The 24,714-nt window shown below is 35.1% G+C and overlaps 1 protein-coding gene and 1 long non-coding RNA gene across 2 annotated transcripts; one reads left to right on the top strand and one right to left on the bottom strand.

The window, feature by feature from the left end:
* Positions 1–19,833: 19,833 nt before the first annotated feature.
* LOC104121124 (uncharacterized) lies at positions 19,834–23,275 on the top strand. Its single transcript, XM_070199747.1, has 2 exons — positions 19,834–20,564; positions 22,448–23,275. The coding sequence occupies exons 1-2, from the start codon at positions 20,092–20,094 to the stop codon at positions 22,893–22,895; spliced, it is 921 nt and encodes a 306-aa protein (XP_070055848.1). The 5' UTR covers positions 19,834–20,091; the 3' UTR covers positions 22,896–23,275.
* A 263-nt stretch (positions 23,276–23,538) lies between these two features.
* Positions 23,539–24,028, bottom strand: LOC104121123 (uncharacterized). The gene is made up of 2 exons (XR_001966859.2): positions 23,902–24,028; positions 23,539–23,822 (listed from the first exon to the last, which is right to left on the bottom strand). It is a non-coding gene; the product is annotated as an uncharacterized lncRNA (long non-coding RNA).
* Positions 24,029–24,714: the final 686 nt, after the last annotated feature.

The following is a 24,714-nucleotide window of genomic DNA, read 5'->3' as shown; positions in this document are numbered from 1 at the left end:
TTCTAAACTCTCCAAACTTCTATTTTTCCAACTTTCGTCAATTCAAGCCAAAATCATCTACGGACCTCCAAATCAATATCCAAACACTCTCCTACGTCCAAAAAGTACCATACGGAGCTATCAGAACCATCAAAACTCCATTCAAGAGTCCTTTACACATAAGTCAACATCCGATCAACTCTTTCAACTTATGCATCCAACCTTGGGACTAAGTGTCCCAATTCATTCCGAAACATCCCTGGAACCGAACCAACTACCTCGGCAAGTCACATAACAAAAAATGAGCATGTAATAAGCAATAAATTGGGGAGCAGGGCTATCATACTCAAAACGACCGGCCGAGTCATTACAAATCCCCTTTTTACCAATTCTAGGTTTTCCAATAAAATCACATAATTTCTACTAAGTTTCATGTACAAATCCATATATAATCCATGTATTTAGCTCACAACATGTAGGAATCACTTACCTTGTGTTACTTAATGAAAATTACTCTTCCAAATCGCCCAAAATCTCCTTAGCAAGAGAGAAATGAGATGAAACGAGAAAATTCCCGATTTGCAAACTTATATTCTGCTCAGTCATTCCTCTTCACGATTGTGGAAGTACCCTCATGATCGCGAAGGCCAATGCTACCTCTACCTAAATTCCCTTCTTCGCGAACGCGAGGGACCAATGACGATCGCGAACAACAGCCGGCCAAACCTATTTGAACACGAGCCCAGCTCCACAAACCCGAAGGCCAAATCCATCGAGCCCTAGAACTCACTCCTACGCGATCGTGAAAGACCCCTCACAATCGCAATGAACAACTTTCCAACCCAGGCTAGCCCCATTAACATATCGTGTTCGCGACCCTCACCACGTGAATGTGAAGCAGAACCAGATCACCTTCCGCAATCGAGATGCCCATTCTGGGATCGCGAAGAACAATTTTTCCTCTGCCCAAGCAACACTCCAGGATTGCAGGACCTTCATCGTGATCGCGGTGCACACCAGATAGCAACAAAATTTGCCAACTTTAACATTGTTTTAGGTGGTCCAAAACTCACTGGAGCCACCCCGGACCCTGTTCAATTATACCAACAAGTCCATAAATATAATCTGGACCTACTCAAGGTCTCGAAACACATAAAATAAAATCACAACCCAAACCAAACTAATAAACTTTCCAAAACTCTTACTTCTTTCAACTAACTCCGAACACGACAAATCATACTTAGACAACTCAGAATGAACCAAGTTTTACTCATAAGTCCAATATGACGATATGAACCTATTCCCTGGCTCGAAATACCAAACTAGATCTGATATCATCAAAGTCTGCTCCAAGTCAAACTTAGCAAACTCTAAAACCTTCAAAATGCCAACTTCCAACAATAAGCGTTGAATCACTCTTGGACTACACGAAACTCAATCCCAACATATGCTCAAGTACAAGATCACCATACGATCCTATTGGAACCTTCAAGATTCCTAGGTCGTTTACTCAAAGTATTAACTTAAGTCAAACTTGGCTACCTTAGGCCACTACTATGGAACTAAGTGTTCTAAATTCAACTCGAACCCTTCCAAAACCTAACCAGTTGTCCCTGCAAGTCATAAAATTAGAAAAGCATATATGGGAAGTCTTAAATAGGGGAACAGGATTCTAAAAAGAAAAACGGCCGGTTAGATCATTACATTTCTAAAGAGAACGCGATTTTGGAAGGTTGATTTGGCTTGTTAAGGTAAATATCTTGCCTAATCTTGTTGTGAGGGAATAACCCTTAGGATTTGACCTTATTTATGTAACTAGAATATGTGGGAAGGGATGTATATTCAAGGTGAAGAGTGTATATGCAGGTGCTATGTATGATTTATGACTGGATTAGACTTTAGGCTTCTATTATGCCTTATTTGGATTGTGTGCTTTCTATTATTCATGTATAATCATTTGTATGACTATGTGAGCTTATCCTTTCATACTAGTGATCATGTTTAGGATTATTATCTCTTAATTAGCCAAGATGTCATGACCCAAAATTTCACCTTGAGGATCGTGATGGCACCTAGATCCTAAAACTAGGTAAGCCTAACACAGAACAAGATCAACAGGAAATACCAAATTAAATATTAATGAAAAGATGAAGAGTGCCATAAAATAATGAACACCGAAAACACAAAGTCACACAAATCCCAAAGCTGGTACTACTGAGTCATAAGCTCTATAAGAAGTACATCATAAGCCTAAAAATACAATACTGTTTGTGAAACAATAAACAGTAGTGAGGGAACAATGGAAGGTGACTCCTAGGCCTGGGAGCAAAATAGCAGGTATACCTTGAAGTTTCCACAACAATCTCGAAACTAGCTCACTAATGCCCAGCACGCTCAGAGGTACTTGGATCTGCACAAAAATATGCAGAAGCATAGTATGAGTACACCACAACGGTACCCAGTAAGTATCAAGACTAACCTCGATGGAGTAGTGACGAGGTTCAAGTCAAAACACTCACTAGACATAAAATATGTGCAGAATATCAGTGCAAAGCTAACAAAGGAAAGCAAAAATTAATAAACAGCAACAAAGAGTAAACATACGATAATACAATAAATTAACCCAAACACAGTTAAAAATACAAGTGAATCAATTAAGAAAAATAATGACAATTCAAATCCTTAAACCGTTCCAACACAAGATTTACAACAAGAGTCACCCCTAGGTGCCACACCTCATAATCGCAAGTCACAAGTCACCCTTATAACTCTGCGTGAGCTTCACATTCAAAAAGAAACATTTTTCCGAAATAGCTTTACGCACATAAGCCCCCTTATCTCGTCGTGTGTGCTTTACAATAAAGTATTTTTCCTTACTAGCAACACGCGCATAAGTCCCCTTATCTCGCCGCATGCGTGTAAATATACACACCACCCTTATTCCGCACATGCGCATCTCAATCACAACACAATAATAATCTCTCACATCTTACGTACACATGTGCCACAACATCACCACAATAACAATGCCAATTCGACAATAAGATATAGCCCATTGCTCAACAATAATGTGTACAAGAATCATCACAATAATATAAGGGAGCGGGAGTGAACAACAAAATAGAAGCATGTTTCATATAACAAACAACTCCAAATCAAGGCATATTAATATCCTAAGGTCTAATCTGATCACAACCAATATATATATACGCATATGTACACACTTGTCACCTTATGTACACATTATTTCACATATCACAAATATTGCAAATTAGACCAAATCCTAAGTGGAAATTCCCCTACACAAAGTTAGGCAAGATACTTATCTCAAACAAGCTAAATCAATACTTTAAGAAGCCCTTCACGCATGAATCAACCTTCGGGCAGCTTGAATCTAGTCAAAATAACTTAATATCATAAATAAAATTCATAGGAAATAACTCTAAATAATAAAGTTTCGATCTTTAACTAAAATTAAAAGTCAACCCGAGCCCGCAACCCAAAACCCAAAAAAATCCATAAATTTCGAACACCCGTTCCGATATGAGTCCAACAATACCAATTTCATCTAATTCAGACCTCAAATCAACCTTCAAATCATCAATTTATGTTTGGAATAATACATAAATACCCTTCCAACTTGTCCCATTTTCTCAACTACAAACTTTAACTTTGCGAGAGTCTTATTACCCATTTTAACTAGTTTGAAGTGGAATTATCAAGTCCCTGAAAGACCTATACCAGATTTAAAGCTAGCAGTGCATCTCACGATCAACATCTATTTTTTCACGTCTTTTTTTGCTTTCTTTTTCACTTTTTTATTCTGCCATCACTTTCTGGGAAATGAAGATAAATCTGACATCACTTGAGCTCGAATGAGTTATCGTTCCCTGACCAAAACTCACGCCGACAAGATACTCTAACCCTCAGCCTTAGGCATTATCCACCCCAAGACCAAGCATTGATTTTGCCTATACAAAATAAGAAAGGTTTTATGAGAAAGGTTGTAGAAAGGTGTACCGAGTATTGCGTGAAAGTGGTGTTATTTTTGTTGATTTCAGATCAATAATTCAGGAAAAACCTAATCCTAAAACTATGTTTGTGTTGCAAATAGCATGACCACCCATCAATGTGTAAAAAAGGAATACCAATAAGGAGTGCAGTAGTAGAGAAAGAAAATTAAAGAAGTAAATCTTGTGAGCAATGGTGGAAATGAGAAAATGGGTAGTGGGATATATAACAAGACTTGGGCTAACTAATTAGGCATAGTTGGGTTTATTGAAATATTTAAAGTGAGAGTCTTGAAAGAAAAACTGAATTGAGATTTTGGGTCTAGATTATCTGATGGAATTGTTGTGGTTCTTGGCCATGGTTGAAGGTGCTACGGCTGTTATGACCTCCAAGAAAAGTTTGTGAATGAATTTCGATCACTGGACATAATGTTTGGTCGGGAGAATTAATTGGTCGGAGAAGAAGACATAGAAGGAAAAATAAAAGAAAACGAAACAAAAATGTAAGAAAAATAAAAATACATATTTTGGGGCTTCAAGTTTTCCCTCTCACGCGCCCAGATGGATGTGCAAATACTTTTTATGCCACGTAGGCACAAAAGGTGGCATTAACATAATTTCAAACTAGTTAAGGGGGTAATAGAACTCTCGCAAAGTTAAAGTGTACAATTGAGAAAACAGTACAAGTTGGAGGGAGTATTTATGTATTATCCCTGTATGTTTTAGATAAATTTTTACTAAAATCTCCAATTTCTTCAATTTGATTCATCAAATAATCGCTAAATTCAAGGTTGGAATCATGACATATAAATAAATCCGAGTCAAAAATACTTATCCCAATCCAAATTGTGAAAATCCCCTCCAAAATCGCCTAAATCTGAGCTCTATAACTCAAAATGTGATAAAATAATAAAAACCCTTGAAATAGAATACTTAAATGGTCTGCCCAGGTATACACATTGCGATCGTGAAACATCCTTCGCAATCACGAAGAACAAACTCGCCCAGCTGCCAAACCTTCTTCGTGAACGCGACATCCCAGTCGCAAATGCAGTGCCCAACATCATAGTGCCTACGCGAACGCGAAGGCTTATGCCTGACAGATTCCTTCACGCTTTGTGAAGTATTGCCTCCCCAAAGCTCTGTGAATGTGGTCCTTTCATCGAAAATACGAATAAAAAACCTATCAGACTCCAAAAATGACCTCCGCGGACGTGATTCCTTAGTCGCAATCGCGATGAAGGAAACCAGAACTGAGAATCAGCAGTCCAAAACATGATGAAAATGATCCGAAATACACCCGAGGCCCTCGGGACCCCGTTCAATCACACCAATTAATCTCAAAACATAACAGGAACCTACTCAAGGCCTCAAATCACACCAAACAAAATCAAAACTATGAATCACACCTCAATTCAAGCCTAATGAACGAATGAACTTTCAACTTCTAAAACTCATGCCGAACAATATCAAATCAACTTGGAATAAAATCAAATTTTGCTTGCAAGTCCCAAATGATACAACGGACCTATACCAACTCTCGTAACTACAATCTGACCCTGATATCAACAAAGTCAACTCTCTATCAAATCTATCAGCCTTCCAAACCTTCAACTTTCCAACTTTCGTCAATTCAAGCCAAAACAATCTAGGAACCTCCAAATCCAAATCCGGATATATGCCTAAGTCATAATACAAAACTATTGGAACCATCAAAATACCATTCCGGAGTTGTCTACATAAAAAGCAAACTCAGGTAACTCTTACAACTTAAACCTCCAAACAAGGGACTAAGTATCCCAAATCAATCTAAAACTCTCCCAAAACCAAACCAATTAACTCCGCAAGTCACATAATCATGAATACACATATGTAAAGCATCAAATAGGAGAATTAGGGCTAAAATATTTAAAATGATCGGTCGGGTCATTACAAAGATGGGCTATTTGTAAAATTATTGCTATAATTAGTTTGGCCATAGTCATGCTTCACATTTTGAGCACACATCCGTACTTTTATTATTATGTCCTTGTGCGCCTTATTGATTTATTGTAACCATATGTCTCTTTTATGATGAAATGCTATTTCAGATTATTATAATTATGGCACATATGAACATATTGAGCGGTTGATTCGGAATTGACAAAAAATTTCTTCTGTGCGATCATTGAGGTATTGTGATTGTTGTGGTACAAGGTCTTTACTGTGCAATTATGATGAAATTGTCACTAATTTTGCCCAAGTATTATATTGTGCAGCGTATGGATTTGGATATATCTACCTAGGGTCACTCTCTAATATTTCTCTCTTGATGGCGTACATGCAGATTGTGATAAATTGACAAATGTTGGTTGATCCCAATATAGAATCCAACGATGGTGAGTTTTGAGCATAAAGGTGAAAGATTAGACCATACAAGTGAATCTTTTATGCCTTGTTATGCATTCTATATGCTTCTGTGTTGAATTCTAACATGCTATTCGAAGTCTCTGATATATGTTGATGACTTGTTAGTCAAGATTGAATTATCCATGTTGAGTTGATATCCCTTGATATGATATCTGATGATATTGCATCTTTTGTTATATTCTTATTGCGAATTATTATAAATTGCACAAGTTTATTTGATTAGTGAGTATCACATGACTTGAACCTCGTCAGTACTTTACCGAGATCAGTCTTGATACTTACTGAGTACACGTTATCCCGTACTCACACTACGCTTCTACACATTTTGTGCAGATCCGAGCGATGGCGATAACAAACTTCAGGACTGAGTCTCGTAATTGATATAGAGGATTCAATGTAGTGCTACATGATCGCCACAGACCATTAGAATCCCTTTTCCCTATTTTTCATATTTTTTATTTACACATTCAGACAGTATTATACTATTGAGATATTTTTTGTATTCAATTTTAAAGATCATGACTCTGTACTACCTGATTTTGGGAATTTGATATTGTGATACTTATATATTATCTGTTGTTAGGATTTATTCTGTCATTATGCAACTTCGGTTATATTATATCTTGTTTCATTGTATTGGATCCATATTGCATTGGCTTATCGAGTCTTGGAGGTTAGGTGTCATCTCGACCATTGATAGAATTTTGGCTCGTGACAAAAACTACCCTAATTATTACTATTTTACGAGTATTATATCTACACTATTGGGTGTTTCCGTTACTCCACTGAACTATGACTTCCTTTAGATTAAAAATTCTCTAGTTGAAATATGTGAGAAAATATTTGGAATAATATGCTGGGAGACATGGGAGAGGTGCAAAAAATCATAAAAATAATTCTTGCTGGTCGTTATTAACTTAAGCTTTCAATTTTTAAAACTTATACTTATAAATCTTTTCTTTATTTTCTATATATTCTTGGCTTGTTTTTCATGTTCTTATTTTTCTTCTTCATTTGGACAAATTTGGGTTGCATCTGAAATTTTTATTCCTTTCTTGTTTTAGTCTTCTTTATTTTCTTGCCTTTATTGTTGAAAGAATACCTATTTCTTTATTTCATTCTATCTTCTTTGTAAACTTAACATCTTAATAATTATGAATAAGCAAATCTTGAAGCACAAGGGTGTTAACGCCAGTGAAATCGAAGTTTAATGGTTATGAATCAAGGTAGAAAATTGAAGTTTATAATAGTTATGAAATAAGGTAGAAAATTGAAGTTTATAATAGTTATGAATCATGGTAAAAATCAAAGTTGAAATAAGAATGGGACATTGGTGGAGGAGATGGAAGAAAAGTGAAGATAATTGGACCCATTTACCTCTTTTCTAAATTTTAACCTTTTTGAACTTTAATAATTTATTTAATTTTGAGTAATAATTCAAGGAAGACAGACACAAATGCACTATGCGGAGCAAAATAGTGACGGTTGGTGCTCCTTCTCTCTCTATTTATTAATTAATATGCCCCCAAAATCTTTACAAACACGTTCAGCTAGCTATGGTATTCTGGATCAAATTTTAATCGAGAAAATAGAGCTTAACAGTTAGTTTGCTGGGTGGTTTAAAGCTGTTTTTGGTAGTTTTTTGTTTTCGTTGTCCCTAGGTAATGCCTTTATATTTTCGCCGACTTGTATCATCTTAGCACACTTGTGCAATAAAATCAATTAGTGTCCATGCTTTTCAACCCCAATCTCCGTCATTCTTTTAGCTCTTGCGCCTCCCGTCTATCGTCCAATGTGGAAGAACTGCCGAAATCTCAGATCTAAAATGAAATAAAATCAAACATGTTTGTATTGTTAGAAGATTGATTTCTCGTTCCAAGGTCTAAGGATCAGATATTGATCAAAGACAATAGAAGAGTGAGAATTTGGAAGAACCACTAAAAAGCTATCATTTTTTAGCAAAATTTCGAATATAGTGTGTATACGGTCGAAATAGATTTCGACCTCCGTACATTTGATCGAGTTCGAATGGTAAGCGATCGAAGTGAGAGCTCGAGACGAGTTCCAACAAGTCTCGAGCTCCAAGACCGATCGAGCAATCAGCTCGGTATCATTATCAAGCCCATGACCAAATCGAACCGCAAGGCAAAGAGAAGGTTGTCGGAGACGCACGGACCGATTGACACTCACCCCGAATGTCGAACTCGAACTCAAGGCCGAGGGCTCGACCCAATACTGAGCTCGAGCCAGTATCGAGCTCGCAGTCAGGAGCCGTTGCAACCGTACTAGGGGAGAGAATCTTGGCAGGAATCGAGGAAGAGACAATTCATCATGAGTTCTCCACTATATATTTTTTATTATAAATAAAGTAGGATCCCTTTACTATAAAGAAGGGAATCCTTGTAAGCACAAGCAGGTTGACACATTGTAAGAGAAGACTACTTCTATTTATTGAAGAATAAATCTCTTAAGTTTGTTTTACTCTGCATACTCACTCTTCTAGTTCAATAATTTATATCTCATTTCTATAGCCAAGAATCTGAATATTTTCACTTCTACGTACGATTTATGTCAAGCTATACCACGTATCCTTAGAACTACTCATAAATTCAACTATATCAAATTTTTCGGGTAAACATAGTGATTGATCCTCCACAAGTAAATTGCAGCGGTAATGACGGTAACCTATGTCCAAACATTATTGTGTAAACATCCCAACAACAATTTGCATAAAATATTTATACCATATAATGTGTTAAGCTCCAAGAATCATAAATTAAAGAGCATACATAACATATTTTAAGTAACTATGATTAAGTAATATTTACTTCCTTAAATTATATACGATACTCTTTTCCTTTTAAAATTTGTTCCATAAAAGATGAGTACTATTATTCAAAAGTTCTTTAATTTTAACACATTTCACCATTAGGTTCTTATAGAAATGACATCTCAGGTTGAAATCATAAGATTACATAGCAATTAGCATAATAAAAATATTCAACTTACGTATCAATCTTTTTCTTTTCAATTTGCTATGCAGTCAAACACTGTAAGATTAAAATATACCATGCATTGGTATCTATATACACGATAATATAATCATTTTACACTATTTAAGAAACTAGTTTTAGTGTAAGTGCGTTGTAACGCACGTATGTATAGTGTTTATCAATTAAAAATATGTACATTAACGTTAAAATAAAATATAATATATGTTTAAGTGATGAATATATATATATATATAGAGAGAGAGAGAGAGAGAGATTATAATCACCAAGATTTTAGGTATTAATTACAATTCTAATTAAGTTGTTGCTCCTATTTTCTCTCTCTCAGACGTTGTATTTTACATGCTTGTTCTTATTTTTTAGACAAATATCTAAAATTTTAATATTGGACAGACCATTTTGGAAGATAGATTCTAGGGGTACTTTCTTAGTAAGTTCTACTTTTCAAATGATGAGACAAAGAAAGGAGCCTAGCAAAGTATATGGCTACTTGTGGGTGAAAGGTCTTCCTATTAAGATTAGTTTTTTCATATGAAAACTGTGCCAAACAAAATTACCATTGGATGATACTTTAAAGAAATGGGGCATCCAATTTGCATCTAGATGTAGCTGCTGTCAAAGTCCACAAGAGGAAACTATAGCTCATATGTTCCTAAATTCTAATGTAGCTCATGTGACCTGGAAATACTTTTGTGGACCTGTTGGTATTAATATCTCTGGAATGCAGCTAACACAAATTATAACAGCATGGTGGAAATTACTAGAGAGCCAACATATTAAGATAATTTACCAGATTATACCAGCAGTTATAGTATGAGAGTTTTGGAAGAGAAGAAATACTCTACAACATGGAGGGATGATGTCTGTTAACAAACTGAAGTACAAGATCATGCATAATGTAATTCTATTCATGAAGACAAGAAGGAAAAACTTTAAGTATGCCCCATATAACTGGTTTGAGTTATTAAAATCATTGCATTTTTACTCCCCTAAATTGAAGATATATCAAGTATGCTCGAGGCCACCAGATACAGGATGGGTAAAATGCAATACTATTGGGGCATCTAGAGACAATCCAGGTAGAAGTTCCTGAAATTTTTGTATCAGGAATACAAATGGGGATCTGATATATGCTCAATCTCATGAGATAAAGGATGAAAATTACTCTAATACTCAGGCTGAAGCAGAGGCTATTATGCAGACACTTAAGTATATGGAAAAAATGCATATTCCACAAATGATTGTAGAAACTGATTCTATGTTGATGAAAAATATAATTGAGGGGAAGTGGCAGAGTCCTTGGCAAATCATCAATATAATGAAGGAAATTTGGAGGATCATGGGCGAAAGAAATGTGATGATTAGTCACATATTCAAAGAAGGGAACAAACTTGTAGATTTTCTTGCGAATTTAGCTCTGGACAAAGGAGATTACTCTACAAATAGCTTTGTAGAAATGGAGACATGGGGAAAAAAGCTCATAAATAGTGACAAGAGTAATATATCATATTTTAGAGTAAGGAACTGCAGAAGATGATGACGTATGTGGGAGATAAAAGAAAGCAAGGAGCAGAGATGGGAAGGAGAAACAAGAATTGGAATGATCAAAATCCTCAAATTCCTAGGAAGGAGAGAATAGAGATCCCCTTTTTCTCTAACATAGATGTTCTATGTGCCAATACTATAGGCAGGGGGCTTTCATTAGAAAAGTCTAATGAGTTTCAACAAAAGAGGAACAAACAATACACTTTGATGACGAGAAAGAAAGGAGCAAATCAGAAACAAAGAAAAAGACAAGCAAACAACAATACAAAAAAGCACATGCACACACAAACATATTCAACTAAGAAACCACAATTTTACAAGCATGAGCAGATAAAAAGGGTGAATCGCAAGAAAACAAGAGGCAAAATGGAAACAAGATTACAACACACACACACAACAAAGAGCTGCTGAATCGAAACCAATGGAGACGTGATCACATCCAACTATGCCTTATAAAAAGGACTAAGCGGCCGTGGCAAATATAATTCGATTTACAAGTCCGGAGTTGAATCCCACAGAGAACTAAGGCTTAGCTACATTTGTTCAATATCGCTAAGAAATACAAGTCCAAATAATTTCCTAATTATAAAGATTATAATATTTATTTTTATCTAATTAACTAACAAATACTAGAAGGCAGTAAAACTATCAATTAACAAGGATAAGGATTGGAGACAAGATTAAGGAGGTCTAGAGTTATGATTTCTCCAATTGTCGAAATCTTTCTCTTTATGTCTTCTATAATTTCGCCTAAGTATTCTCTACTGATCATAAGCGCTCTGAGTGTCGTAATTCTCTCCTGAGTAACTACCATAATTTACTAGATATATTCTCCCAAATTACGCTAGCTGGCATTAAGTACGGCTCACTCGGATTGCACCAAGGTTTTGTTATCCCTAATCCCACCTTTAAACCCTTTGTATTGGTCCCTCATATACTTTAGGAGTGATGATGTTCAACAACTACCTAAATATGCACTCTCTCCCGAGTAATACACACTAAATAGGCACAGTCGATTGGGAGCTCTTCAACCAACCATAATATAAACGTAGTTGAACAAATAGAGAAATTCAACGGCTCAATTATATAAAATCATAACAAGAATTTATCCTACAAAAGGTTCTATCAAAATTCTAGATAACAAATTAGCTATTCATAATAGTATGCATAACTACAATACTAGAATTCAAAACTAATAATGAAAATAAGAAGAAGGAAGTGAAAAACTCGTAGAAGAATTCTCCGCCTTGCTCCTAGTGTGTTCTTACCTCCTTAGGTCGAATCTCCAGTATAATGTCGGTCTCTCGGTCAGTCCAATCCCCCTCAAAAGTGGCATTTTTAGGTCTATTTATATGTGTAGGAAAATTCCTAAACGTGTAGGCAAAGTCCTAGTCAAACTTGGAGACGAAATAAGTCTTCAAAACTCGGACCGTGCGCGTCCAGACCTGGCCTTGCGAGGCTTAACGCCTGGTAGACCTCGCCGCAGGCCTGGCGTCGCTAGGTATAAAGCCTGGTCAATCTCGCTTCTGCCTCGCCTCGCCAGTTCTATCGCCCGCTACATGTATGGCGTCGCTAGGTATAAGGCCTGCTCTAGGCATGGCTTCGCCAGGTATAACGCCTAGTGTAGGCCTGGCTTCGCCAGCTTCTCCTTTTCAACTGCTCCCGAGCACGTTTTAGACTTTTAAGTATCCCCTTTTCTCTACTTTCATCTCCAATTCACCTACACATAAAATGGCCTTCATTACGAGCAAATAAAGTATAATTTATCGTTAAAGCATATAAAATGCAAGGCGAATAATGTGTTAAACCATAAATTATAGCCACACATCAATACACCATACTTAAACGTTGCTCGTCCTCGAGTCAACCAACACTTTACTCTATCTTTGAGCACTTAACATATTTAACACTTTTGAAGCACACTACACCAATTACTATGGTTGATAGCAATAATTAAACTTTAGCATATGAAATCTCATACACTTCCCTTTTCTTATGCCATACTTCAAAATATTCACAACAACTACAACATGCTCGTAACAATCGTAGCCTCAAAAACCGACTTAAAAGTCACAATGCACTCATGGTTTGAACACCCAACATCCTAGAGAAGTATAATAACGTTACCTATCCCTCATGAAATCATGTGCCCTCACAACAAGAACAAAAGAGTAAGTTGAATCCATACACTTAAATCAAATGCTCAAATATACTTTAAGTACTCATATATATATCAAAGAAAATCTCTCACTCTCACAACAGAAGTCACATGCATGCAATTAGCACCATATGCTTGCCCTTAATATAAATCTCTACTAATGTAAGCTCGCTCGATCTAAAATCAATTAGGACTTTTTTATGGTTATAATGTGGGCTAAGGGACGGGTATGATATATTTTAGGAATAGTGACTCACCCTCCTAAGCACTTTAACACATCACAAAATTACTTTAGACGTATTTTCTTCAACACCACTTCAATTTCACAAACAATATCACCCCCAAAAATATTTTTTTTTTCTTTAAGCACTACTTTAATTCATACCCACTAGCAAGAACAAGACAACAATTTATTAATCTCTATTTTTTCCTTCTTTTTTTTTTCTTCAGATTTTTCTCTTTTTTCTTTCCAACTATATTTTTTTTTTCAATTTCCGCTAGTGGTGTATTATTTTACAAAACAAGTGCACCTTTCTTCCTTTCATTGATTCCACTCAAAAGCCACCACACACTTAGTCCCTTCTTACTTCTTTTAGCGCTCATTTCACAATTAAAGTGTTTTAAGAGGTAAAATGATCAAAACAATGTCAATTAAAAATAAAAGGATATAAGCTCGTAATGTGAGTGCCAAATAAAAGTCTATAGGCTCAAAAGGGGTAACTAGGGATAAATTTTATTTATGGTAAATAATAAGCTCAAAAAGATTAACGAATGCCTAAAATTATTTTTCAAATCGAGCATCACCTAAAATTTCGCTTCGACTCACATACGGGGTAAGTTCTAGACTCAATCACAATGATATGGACTGCACAAAAACTCACTTCACACGCGGCACATGACTCACTAAGGACGGTTCCATTCCGATTCTCAAATAATTGCAAGTATTCACGAAGCCACAAAATATTAAGCATTAAGCACAAAGTGAACATAAGTCAAGAAAATGAGATGTAGGCATCACAAAATATGCTATCCAAATAACCAAGGCATCATAAGCAATTTTAGCTCATAGGGAAGATACTACACATGCCAAAGCCTAAATATGCTACTATCAAACAAGTCAAGGGCGCCTAGGAATCTCATCTTTCTTCCTTCATTTATTTTCTAAATTCTAATCTACTCTAATAAAAAAAAAACTACTATTCGGTTCAAACTACATCCCATGAAAAAGAATCGAGGCACAAAGAAAAACCATGAGGGATTATTACTACCTAAAGGAAACTAAAAGACATATTTTTGGATTTTTATTTAGACTCTAATCCCTCAAGAAAATTGTCTAGAATATCCATCGTCGGGAAAAGTCCACTCTTTTTTTTTTTCATTTTTCTAAAAAAAAATATTATCCAATTAAACTAATACAGCTAAAATAGCGTAGTAAATCACCCAGACAATCTCCTCGCCCCACACTTAAAATTGTGCATTGTCCCCAATGCACACCATATTAATAAGAGGTTAAAAGAAACTCCCTGGTAGGCCAAATGCCAAAGTACTAGCAGCTCATGGGGTACTCAGACTTCTCCCAGGCCTGGTCCTTCGTGCGGGTACCTCACACTTAATTCCAACCATCTAGTTTCCTCTTGCCTTTCTATCTGCAGTTGTCTTTTACTGTTTTGTTCCACAAGGCACTTTAACATATCCTTGATCTCTTTCAGGTCATCATCCATGGGTTCTTTATTCCTATTAACTTCACGAGAGAAAGAAGAAATATCAAAGTAAGGGGTTGGGGAAAGATAAGAAATATAAGCATAACCTTGAAAGTGACCATCTTGACCACCACACATATCACACACATTCTACACATAAGATTGAGTTGGTGCATATAACTTGCTCTCGGGAGTATTTTAATAATTTTGCCATAGGTGGTTTCCTCCACAATATACATAAGGAGGATTAAAAGTAGAATTACCAACATCAAAACTCTCATAATTCCAAAATGCCCTATTTTTAAAATCAACAAGTAAAACAAAAATAAAAAAAATCAAATACAAAAAATAAAAATAAAAGTTCAAACTTGAAACCTAGCAATACGTACACCTACAACTACACCGTTAGTTCCCCAGTAACGGCGCCAAAATTTGATCACGCCCAACTATGCCTTATAAAAAGGACTAAGCGGTTGTTGCAAATATAATCCGGTTTACAAGTTCGGAGTCGAATCCCACAGAGAACTAAGGCTTAGCTACAGTTGTTCAATATCGCTAAGAAACACAAGTCCAAACAATTTCCTAATTATAAAGATTATAATATTTATTTTTATCTAATTAACTAACAAATACTAGAAAGCATTAAAACTATCAATTAACAAGGATAAGGATTGGAGACAAGATTAAGGAGGTCTAGAGTTATGATTTCTCCAATTGTCGGAATCTTTCCCGCTACGTCTTCTATAATTTCGCCTAAGTATTCTCTACCGATCATGAGCGCTCTGAGTGTCGTAATTCTCTCCTGAGTAACTACCACAATTTACTAGACATATTCTCCCGAATTACGCTAGCTGGCATTAAGTACGGCTCACTCGGATCGCACCAAGATTTCATTATCCCTAATCCCACCTTTAAACCCTTCGTATTGATCCCTCATATACATTAGGAGTGATGATGTTCAACAACTACCTAAATATGCACTCTCTCCCGAGTAATATATACTAAATAGGTACAATCGATTGAGAGCTCTTCAACCAACCACAATATAAACGTAGTTGAACAAATAGAGAAATCCAATGGCTCAATTATATAAAACCATAATAAGAATTTATCTTACAAAAGGTTCTATCAAAACTCTAGATAACAAATTAGCTATTCATAATAGTATGCATAACTACAATACTAGAATTCATAACCAATAATGGAAATAAGAAGAAGGAAGTGAAAAACTCGTAGAAGAATTCTCCGCCTTGCTCCTAGTGTGTTCTTGCATCCTTAGGTTGAATCTTCGGTCTAATGTCGGTCTCTCGGTCTGTCCAATCCCCCTCAAAAGTGGCGTTTTTAGGTCTATTTATATGTGTAGGAAAATACCTAAACGTGTAGGCAAAGTCCTAGTCAAACCCGGAGATGAAGTAAGTCTTCAAAACTCGGACTGTGCGCGCCCAGACCTGGACGCGCGAGGCCTAACGCCTGGTAGACCTCGCCCCAGGCCTGGCGTTGCCAGGTATAAAGCCTGGTCAATCTCGCTTCTGCCTCGCCTCGCCGGGTCTATCGCCCGCTACATGCCTGGCGTCGCCAGGTATAAGGCCTGCTCTAGGCCTGGCTTCGCCAGCTATAACACCTGGTGTAGGCCTGGTTTCACCAGCTTCTCCTTTTCAATTGCTCTCGAGCACGCTTTCGACTTTTAAGTATCCCCTTTTCTCTACTTTCATCTCCAATTTACCTACACATAAAATAGTCTTCAATACGAGCAAATAAAGTATAATTTATCATTAAAGCGTATAGAATGCAAGGCGAATAGTGTGCTAAACTATGAATTATAGCCACACATCAAGACACATCAAAGAAAATCACATAATTGCAGAGCAGATTCAGAGCAAATACAACCCAGATTGACACAACCCAGATGGACACAAATTCAAACCACAAATGGAAAAAATTAAAAGGGAGTGCAAATAACAAACCTGAGATCTTTGGAGCATCAAAAAGGACGAACTTGGTGGAACAATGGTGGAATCATCGCCGGCGACAACCACCACAAAAGGGACGATCAGTTGGAATCACCTAGCCGATTTCAATGCTCACTTAGCTTAGCTTTTCATTTCTATCTGCTTTTCCTTTTAAGACCTTCTTGTCTTGTTAGACTTTTATCCTTTTATTAATAAAATAGCCACTAGGAGGTACACAACCTAGTGGCCTTTAATTAAAAAGAAAATATCTATCATAGAACGTATTTTTGAAGGATACAAAAGAGTCATCTATTTATTTTGAAACCTTTTTTTGTCGGTGCTTAAAAAAAATACTTTCTGAGAGTAGTTTGTATTTGACCAATAAATTTAAAATATAATTTTACCAATATCATATAAAATATTTGTGCTTGGGCGAGCTTCTAATTAGTTTTTCAGCTTTTGCTACTACTCATAAAATATAATATCTTCCCCCTAAAAGCTTAGCCAAATACCTTAACTTTCTAAATAAGAATTTTAGGAAGGAATTAAAAACTAATTTAATCAATGGAATTATTATCAGTTATAAAGTCATATTTGAATAATTAGTAATGAAGAATTTTAAATACATTTTTAATTAGAAAGTCCTTATTTGAATATGTAGAATGCCCATTTTGCAGTCAATTAAAATTTTATTTAAATAATTCAAAAGTAAAATATCAAATCGATTCTTTTATCATGATTTCAAAATAGATTTTTTAGTGGATAAAATATAATTTCAGTTAAATATTTAAAACTTGGGATAAAATAATATTAAAAATTTAAACCAACAAAAGATATTTATTTCCTTTAATGTTGAAAACGAATAATTAAGTCGGGATAAAATAATATTAATAATTTGAATCAACAAAAGAAATATATTTTCTTTAATGTTGTGAACAAATAATTAAGTTTTTGAAAATCTAACAACGAAAAATTACACATTTGACCTCACGGCTAGAAATATTTATAGTCGCTAGTCAATATGCATATATTGTACACTAAATATACTATATTATATATCTGACGATTATTTAAATTAAATGTATCACACAATTAGCAAAAGAATTCAATTCAATTCTTTTTCAAATTCATCATATAAGTAAACTTAGTTTTAAGTAGCCCAAAACTCATACAATACATAAATTTAGTTCCATCAGAAAAGCATTGCGGTGAAAGAAATAAGAAAATAGAGCAAAATGAGTTATAAAGTACTAAATGTTTCTAAATATAAAAAAAAAAAAAAACTTTTTGCATTCAGTCCAACAAATGATGACTCTGTATATTTTTATATTAAGTTATTTGTTGTAAAATATTAATTAAATATTACTCATTTTTATAGTTTACATTGTCAGATAGCAATTTATTTTAGGAACTATAGCCAACCTCTTCATTCGCAAATCTCTAAAAGACTGCAAGATTCAATTTTTCAATTAGCGTTATTTGACAAATCCATAAAGTACTATGGTAAAAGTATTTTTGTGTTAATTTTTTATTTTCAGTATTTGATCATAGAAATAATAAGTTTCACAAGATTTTCTCACAAAAAAATCACAAATTATAACAAGGCATCAACAAACTTTTGTGTGACATGATCTTTTCTTTATTGAACTAGCTAATCAACATTCATCATTTTTAGGAATTTAACTATTTTTAAATTGTTACTTTATAATTTAAATATATTAATTAATAATATTGATGTAATTTGTCAAAGTTATATACCAATCGATATAGGTACACGCGCGAAGCGCATACCCTAAGACTAGTACCATATAATGCGTTAAGCTCTAAGAATCACAAATTAAAGAGCATATATAACATATTTTAAGTAACTATGATTAAGTAATATTTACTTCCTTAAATTATATACGATACTCTTTTCCTTTTAAAATTTGTTCCATAAAAGATGAGTACTATTATTCAAAAGTTCTTTAATTTTAACACATTTCACACTTAGGTTCTTATAGAAATGACATCACAGGTTGAAATCATAAGATTACATATCAATTAGCATATTAAAAGTATTCAACTTACGTATCAATTTTTTTCTTTTCAATTTGCTATGCAGTCAAACACTATAAGATTAAAATATATCATGTATTGGTATCTATATACACGATAATATAATCATTTTTACACTATTTAAGAAATCTAACAAAAAAAAGTTACATATTGCATGTGAACTTCACTTGGCGTAAGAAATTACGTTATCGGTGCATATAATTTAAATTTATTATAATATTAATTTTTTAAAATAAAAAGTTACTAATTATAGATAAAATAAATGTACGAAAAAGTTAACTCTAACAGCAGAGAATTTATAATTTCATAAGTATAATCCAAACTGATAAATTTTATGCATTGACGGTATACAAAAGATTTTACATCATAATTTCAGTTAAAAGACAATTGCATGTACTTCTATACAAATATTAATAGGTAGAGTCAATCTCTCTATAATAACATTTCCGTATAATAATATTTTACCATAAAAGTTAAGTATTTCTCGAAACTATTTTTTATGTTGTATTTTACTTTTCTATAATAATTTTTTATCTATTACAATAATAATCGTTTTTATACTATTATAGAGAAGTTTGACGGTACTTAAAATAAGAACAAGTAATCTCTTATAAATATATTAAAATATTATAAGAAAATCTTTATACTATTGGTATATATACCGCTTAAATCTAATTTTTATAGTAAATAATTCTTCGTCCAAAAAGAGATGTTGTATACACTATACACCGCCGCCCAGTCGCCAAATTGCCATATACAGCGACGCCAAAAAAGATTCTGTTTACCGCACACACTTCCAACACAAGATACTCTGTCGGCCCTTTTTTTACGCGCTTGCACGTTCTCAGTACCCACCACTACTTCCCTTATTTTTAATTTTATTCCCCCGTCATGACAATCACCCTAACCATCATACGTGGCATACAACGAGTGGACGGTCGTATTATTTTACGTGACAGCCCCGTCACGCTTATACAAACCCTATATAAAAAATCTTTCTCCCTCTGCGTATCTTAGCTCAACATCCGCCCATTTCTCTAGCCTACGCATTCGCTTTGACGACCGGCCGACTCGCCGGAGTTTTTCCCCGTTCTTTACGGGTCAACGATTAATCAAGCTTCCTTTTTAAAATAAAAACTTTCTCGAAAAAAACGCGTTATATATTCACTTTAACCTACATTCCCTCTTCGTTTTCATCAACAGCAAAAGAGAGAGAGAGAGAGAGAGAGAGAGAGAGAGAGAGAGAGAGAGAGAGAGAGAGAGAGAGAGAAAATGGGCGTTGATTACTACAAAATACTCAAAGTGTCACGCAATGCGAGTGAAGAAGATTTGAAAAAATCGTACAAGCGATTGGCGATGAAATGGCATCCGGATAAGAACAGTGAGAAGGAAGCAGAAGCGAAATTCAAGCAGATATCGGAGGCTTATGATGTGCTAAGTGATCCACAGAAGCGTCAGATCTATGATATATACGGCGATGAGGCGTTGAAATCGGGTCAATTCGATCCGTCGTCACCTATGAATGGTAATGGGAGAGGATTTAAGTTCGATTCGCGTGATGCGGAAGATATTTTTGCGGAGTTTTTTGGTGGATCGGATGGGTATAGTAGGAGTCCTACTGGGGGTACTGTACGGATTAGGAAGGCGGCGCCGGTGGAGAACAAGTTGCCGTGTAGCTTGGAGGAATTGTACAAGGGTTCTAAGAGGAAGATGAAGATTTCAAGAATTGTTCTTGACGTCACTGGGTAAGTAAGCCTTACAGTGTACTAACACTAACAAAAGTATTTATGAATGACATCATCCTCAATACTTATTTGCTAAATTCTGTATGTTAAAATTTTTTATGTACAATTCTCAATATTCCGGTTTAATTTTTTTACATTCAAGGATTATTCTGCTGAATTGGAGATGATAGTTGTTGATTGGTTCTATTGGGCGGAGAATTTGGCAGTATGTGCTTTTGAGCTTTTTTTTTTTTTTTTAAGTGAACATTCTGTACACACCTCAATTAATCTACTGGGTAGCCAGTTCAGGCCATGAGCAGAGGCAGCCAAGTGAGGATTGGAACAGCACCCAGTATTGTAGTTAGGATACGAATCTGGATCCTTAGGGAGTTACTCCCGTGCGTAAACCTGCGTCGTTCACCTTTTTTACCCTTCCAAAACATATTTTATATTGGACGAAATTATAATTTAAGTAACTTTCCTAAACTTTAGGACTTTAAAATTAACTGAAATTTTACGTATTAATTCTTTCTTTATTTGAATTATGTAGGAAATTCTAATATTTTGGACTTTAAAATCGATTTAGATTTTACCTTATATAATTATTTCCTTGTTTGAAGCATTGCACAATGTAGCAAAACTGTACAGCATATGGGGGATATGCATGGATTGTATAGAACGAATAAATGATAATTGTGAGTCTAGGGAAAGTTCTTTGATTATCATAGAACTGGCAGAAATACATTTAATTTAAGTTATGCTTGTCAGTCAGGACAGCACCAAAGAGCGAATATAAGTGGTTGGTGTAGTATGAAGTCAAGGTCAAGAAATTAGATATCAAATTCAAGAGGTACTGATACTTTCTTGAATGCCAGATTATCAAAACTGATGCCCAAATGCCCAACATAGTGTTTCAACCAATCTTAGATGTGACCGTTGGAATTAAGCCGAAGGAGTTTTTAGCTTTTTGACTATTTAAAATCAACTCCGCAACAACCATTTGCAAGTTCCACTTGTGACAACAAAGTTTCCTTAATGTGCTTTTACCGTCTGCCTCTTGATGAAGTGTGTGATAATTTTGATGTAAACCTGATTACTTGGTGTGGATTTTGGTGGGAGATTGATAGCGCATTGACATCCCTATTTCCATTAGTAAGAGTCTTGTTCGAGCTATCTTTCAAAGAGTTAGATGTTGTTGTTTTAAGTTCTCATTTTGAAAATGATGGAAATTGAAGTTAGAAAATTGAAAATTTTGGAGTTTACCGACTCCAGAATGATTTATTTTAAGAGAATACACTACCTTCGGAGAACACCAATCTGAATGTATTCTTGAGGTAGTGTTTTTCCTATGCATTTACATACTTCCAGTTATTTTAGACTTAAATCTTCCTTTGCAAGAATACTCCTCTGCTTTGAGGAATTACATGTTACAGTTGGGGAAGACATGCTTCTATCATTTTTTTTATTGCTAATCAGTCTAAAATTTTGGATCAGACATCTGATTTAAGGATCAAAACTACTTTCCCTGATAAATTTCCAGATCGATACACTATACAGAATATAAGTCTAACATTGCTTGCTTATGATCACCAGGGAAGTAGATTATTCATCCAGAATATTTCATTTCCTGCTGGCAATGATATATTTTCTACATAAATTACAGTTGATAGGAGGTCAAAATTTCTGGCTTCAAAAGCAGCATAATCTTTTTTCGGAGGAGTGGGGTAGGAGGTTGAGGGGATAAGACAGCTATGACTTAACAATGGAATTCTGTGAACATGTGATTACTAGCCTTGCATATATTTTCTTTTGAAGTTACAATCAATTATTTTGCACTTAATGAGATTTATCTCTGGGTCTTATCCTCGTCAGTTTTGTCTTCCATGTATGAACTATATTTGCAGTAAGCCTACAACAATTGAAGAGGTCTTGGCGATACACATTAAACCTGGTTGGAAGAAAGGCACAAAAATAACTTTTCCGGAGAAAGGGAACCATGAACCTGGAGCTGCACCTGGTGATCTTATTTTTGTAATAGATGAAAAACCACATGATGTCTTCAAGAGAGATGGAAATGATCTGGTGATCAATCAGAAAATCTCATTAGTAGATGCTCTTGCTGGGAAGATTATCAACTTGACTACTTTGGATGGAAGGGAACTCACGATACCAATCACAGATGTTGTTAAACCAGGACATGAACAGATAATCGCAGATGAAGGAATGCCAATATCAAAAGAACCTGGGAAAAGAGGAAATTTGAGGATCAAGTTTGAGGTTAAGTTCCCGTCAAGGCTTAGTTCAGATCAGAAATCGGATATCAGAAGAGTGTTGGGAAGGACTGCTGACTAATCCAGATCTTAACTTAAGGTGTCACTAACACTGACTGATTGTGGAAGTGCAATGGAATGTAAATACTTGGAAAGTTTATTCTAGACAGGAGAATTGTGCATAGTAGGATTATTGTTTTGACGATGCCTCTCGAAGTTTAGTTTTATTTAGCTCCATAAAAGGAGCAATCTAGCAGCTACGCCAGCTGCCTATTTAATTCTCACGTTGGATATTAAACACCTTAGGTAGTTTACTAGTTTTAATATTTGATTTTAGTAGATGCTATATATCAAGTAACTGGAGTTGGGAATAACTAGCTATCTTGTTCTGGTTGTGAATTTCAACTGTGGGCCACGGACTGTGGCAGACTGGTAATGAATATATTTGTTGGTTTTTTGGCATTGTCATGTCTGGTTTTCTGCCATTGGCATGGATGAAGCATTTTTCGTTTGCCATTTTCCATTTCATATATCTAATTGTTATCCAGGTTTTTGGCTTTACATTTTGCTCATTGCTAAATGTAAAGCAATGAGTTTTTCTGTTACTATGGACATTTATGCAGGGTAACTTCCAATCAGCTACTTGGAGCAGTTGAATTTGGAAGAGAGAGATCCTATGAGCACGAAACAAGCAAGGTTCTTCTTATTCAAACAAATATACACCAATATTGAAAACAGCGCTTTCATCACTCTTATTGATGAACCAGAGATTGGGTAAATACATACATAAACATACATAACGGAAGTTAGGTTCAAGTGCATCACTCTTTAGACATTCCAGTAACATATGATCAAATCAATAATGCCTTTTGGTTTCTTAAGCTCTGTTATTCTCAATCTTCTTCTGCAGCCCATCTTTATTTGCTACCACAACTTTATCAACTACTTTTCCTTGCTTTATCAACACGAATGTTGGCATTGCTTGCACCCCATATTCTTGAGCTACGTCCTGTTTTCAAACATTCAAAATAAACACAAACGAACAAAACATGCACAATGCAAGCAAAGCATATAATTAAAGTTCATACAGCCAGTTCATCCACACCAATCTTGATGAACTCGACGTCGGTATATTTAGCAGCAAAGTCATTGATAATTGGCTCCATATGTCGGCAAGGACCACACCATATAGTTGTGAAGTCAATAACAATCTAGCAGCCACAAGAAATAAAGCCAATGATATTAGTACAGCCTAATATTTGTACAGCCAATGATAATTTGCTTTTAAAATTTTGGGTCAGTGGAAAAAATCCCTTCGCTTGATGCTGGACTTACTATTTGGCAGGGACCTTTTACATATCGCTTGCTGATGTCTGGAAAAATCTTATTCAAAATAATTAAAGTGAAGAAAAATATGTTCTTTAGAAGTTCAAGACCAGTCATATATATGTGGAAATATGTGATTGTTAGTAATCTCACTTACAGAAAATTAAACTCTAGTTTAGCTTTTGCTTTTTGTGTTGGTGCTGTACTTCAATATTGCTAATAGAGGGGTCAGTACAACTTTATTCTCATACTCCCAATTTTCGCCCATTCACTAATTTGTTTGCTATTATAGACAAGTTTTAATAAGTAAATATTCCAAAATTTTGAGAAGGGAAATACTCCAAAATTTGTTTGCTATTAGGACTACAGAACATTTCTGTGTTTGATAAAAACATTGACCATATCAACAATTGTTTCGTACTGTTTTAAAATACGGCAAAGAGCCAAATATATCCCTTTATTTTTGAAAATGGTCTAAAAATACCCCTTGTTATACTATTGGGTTATCTATACCACTACAGTCATACTTTGGGTTCAAATATACCCCTCATTTAAACGGAGGGACACGTGTCATC

This window comes from Nicotiana tomentosiformis, chromosome 4 (assembly GCF_000390325.3).
Source record: "Nicotiana tomentosiformis chromosome 4, ASM39032v3, whole genome shotgun sequence".
Taxonomy (NCBI): Eukaryota; Viridiplantae; Streptophyta; class Magnoliopsida; order Solanales; family Solanaceae; genus Nicotiana; species Nicotiana tomentosiformis.
Note: the sequence above shows the minus strand (reverse complement) of the source record. Positions and strands in the feature narration are given on the sequence as shown.

Excerpts from the sequence above, each read along its gene's own strand:
- LOC104121124 (XM_070199747.1), top strand. The coding sequence starts at position 20,092 with ATGGGCGTTGATTACTACAAAATACTCAAAGTGTCACGCAATGCGAGT. Across the intron at positions 20,565-22,447 it reads ATTGTTCTTGACGTCACTGG|TAAGCCTACAACAATTGAAG; the intron begins GTAAGTAAGCCT and ends CTATATTTGCAG.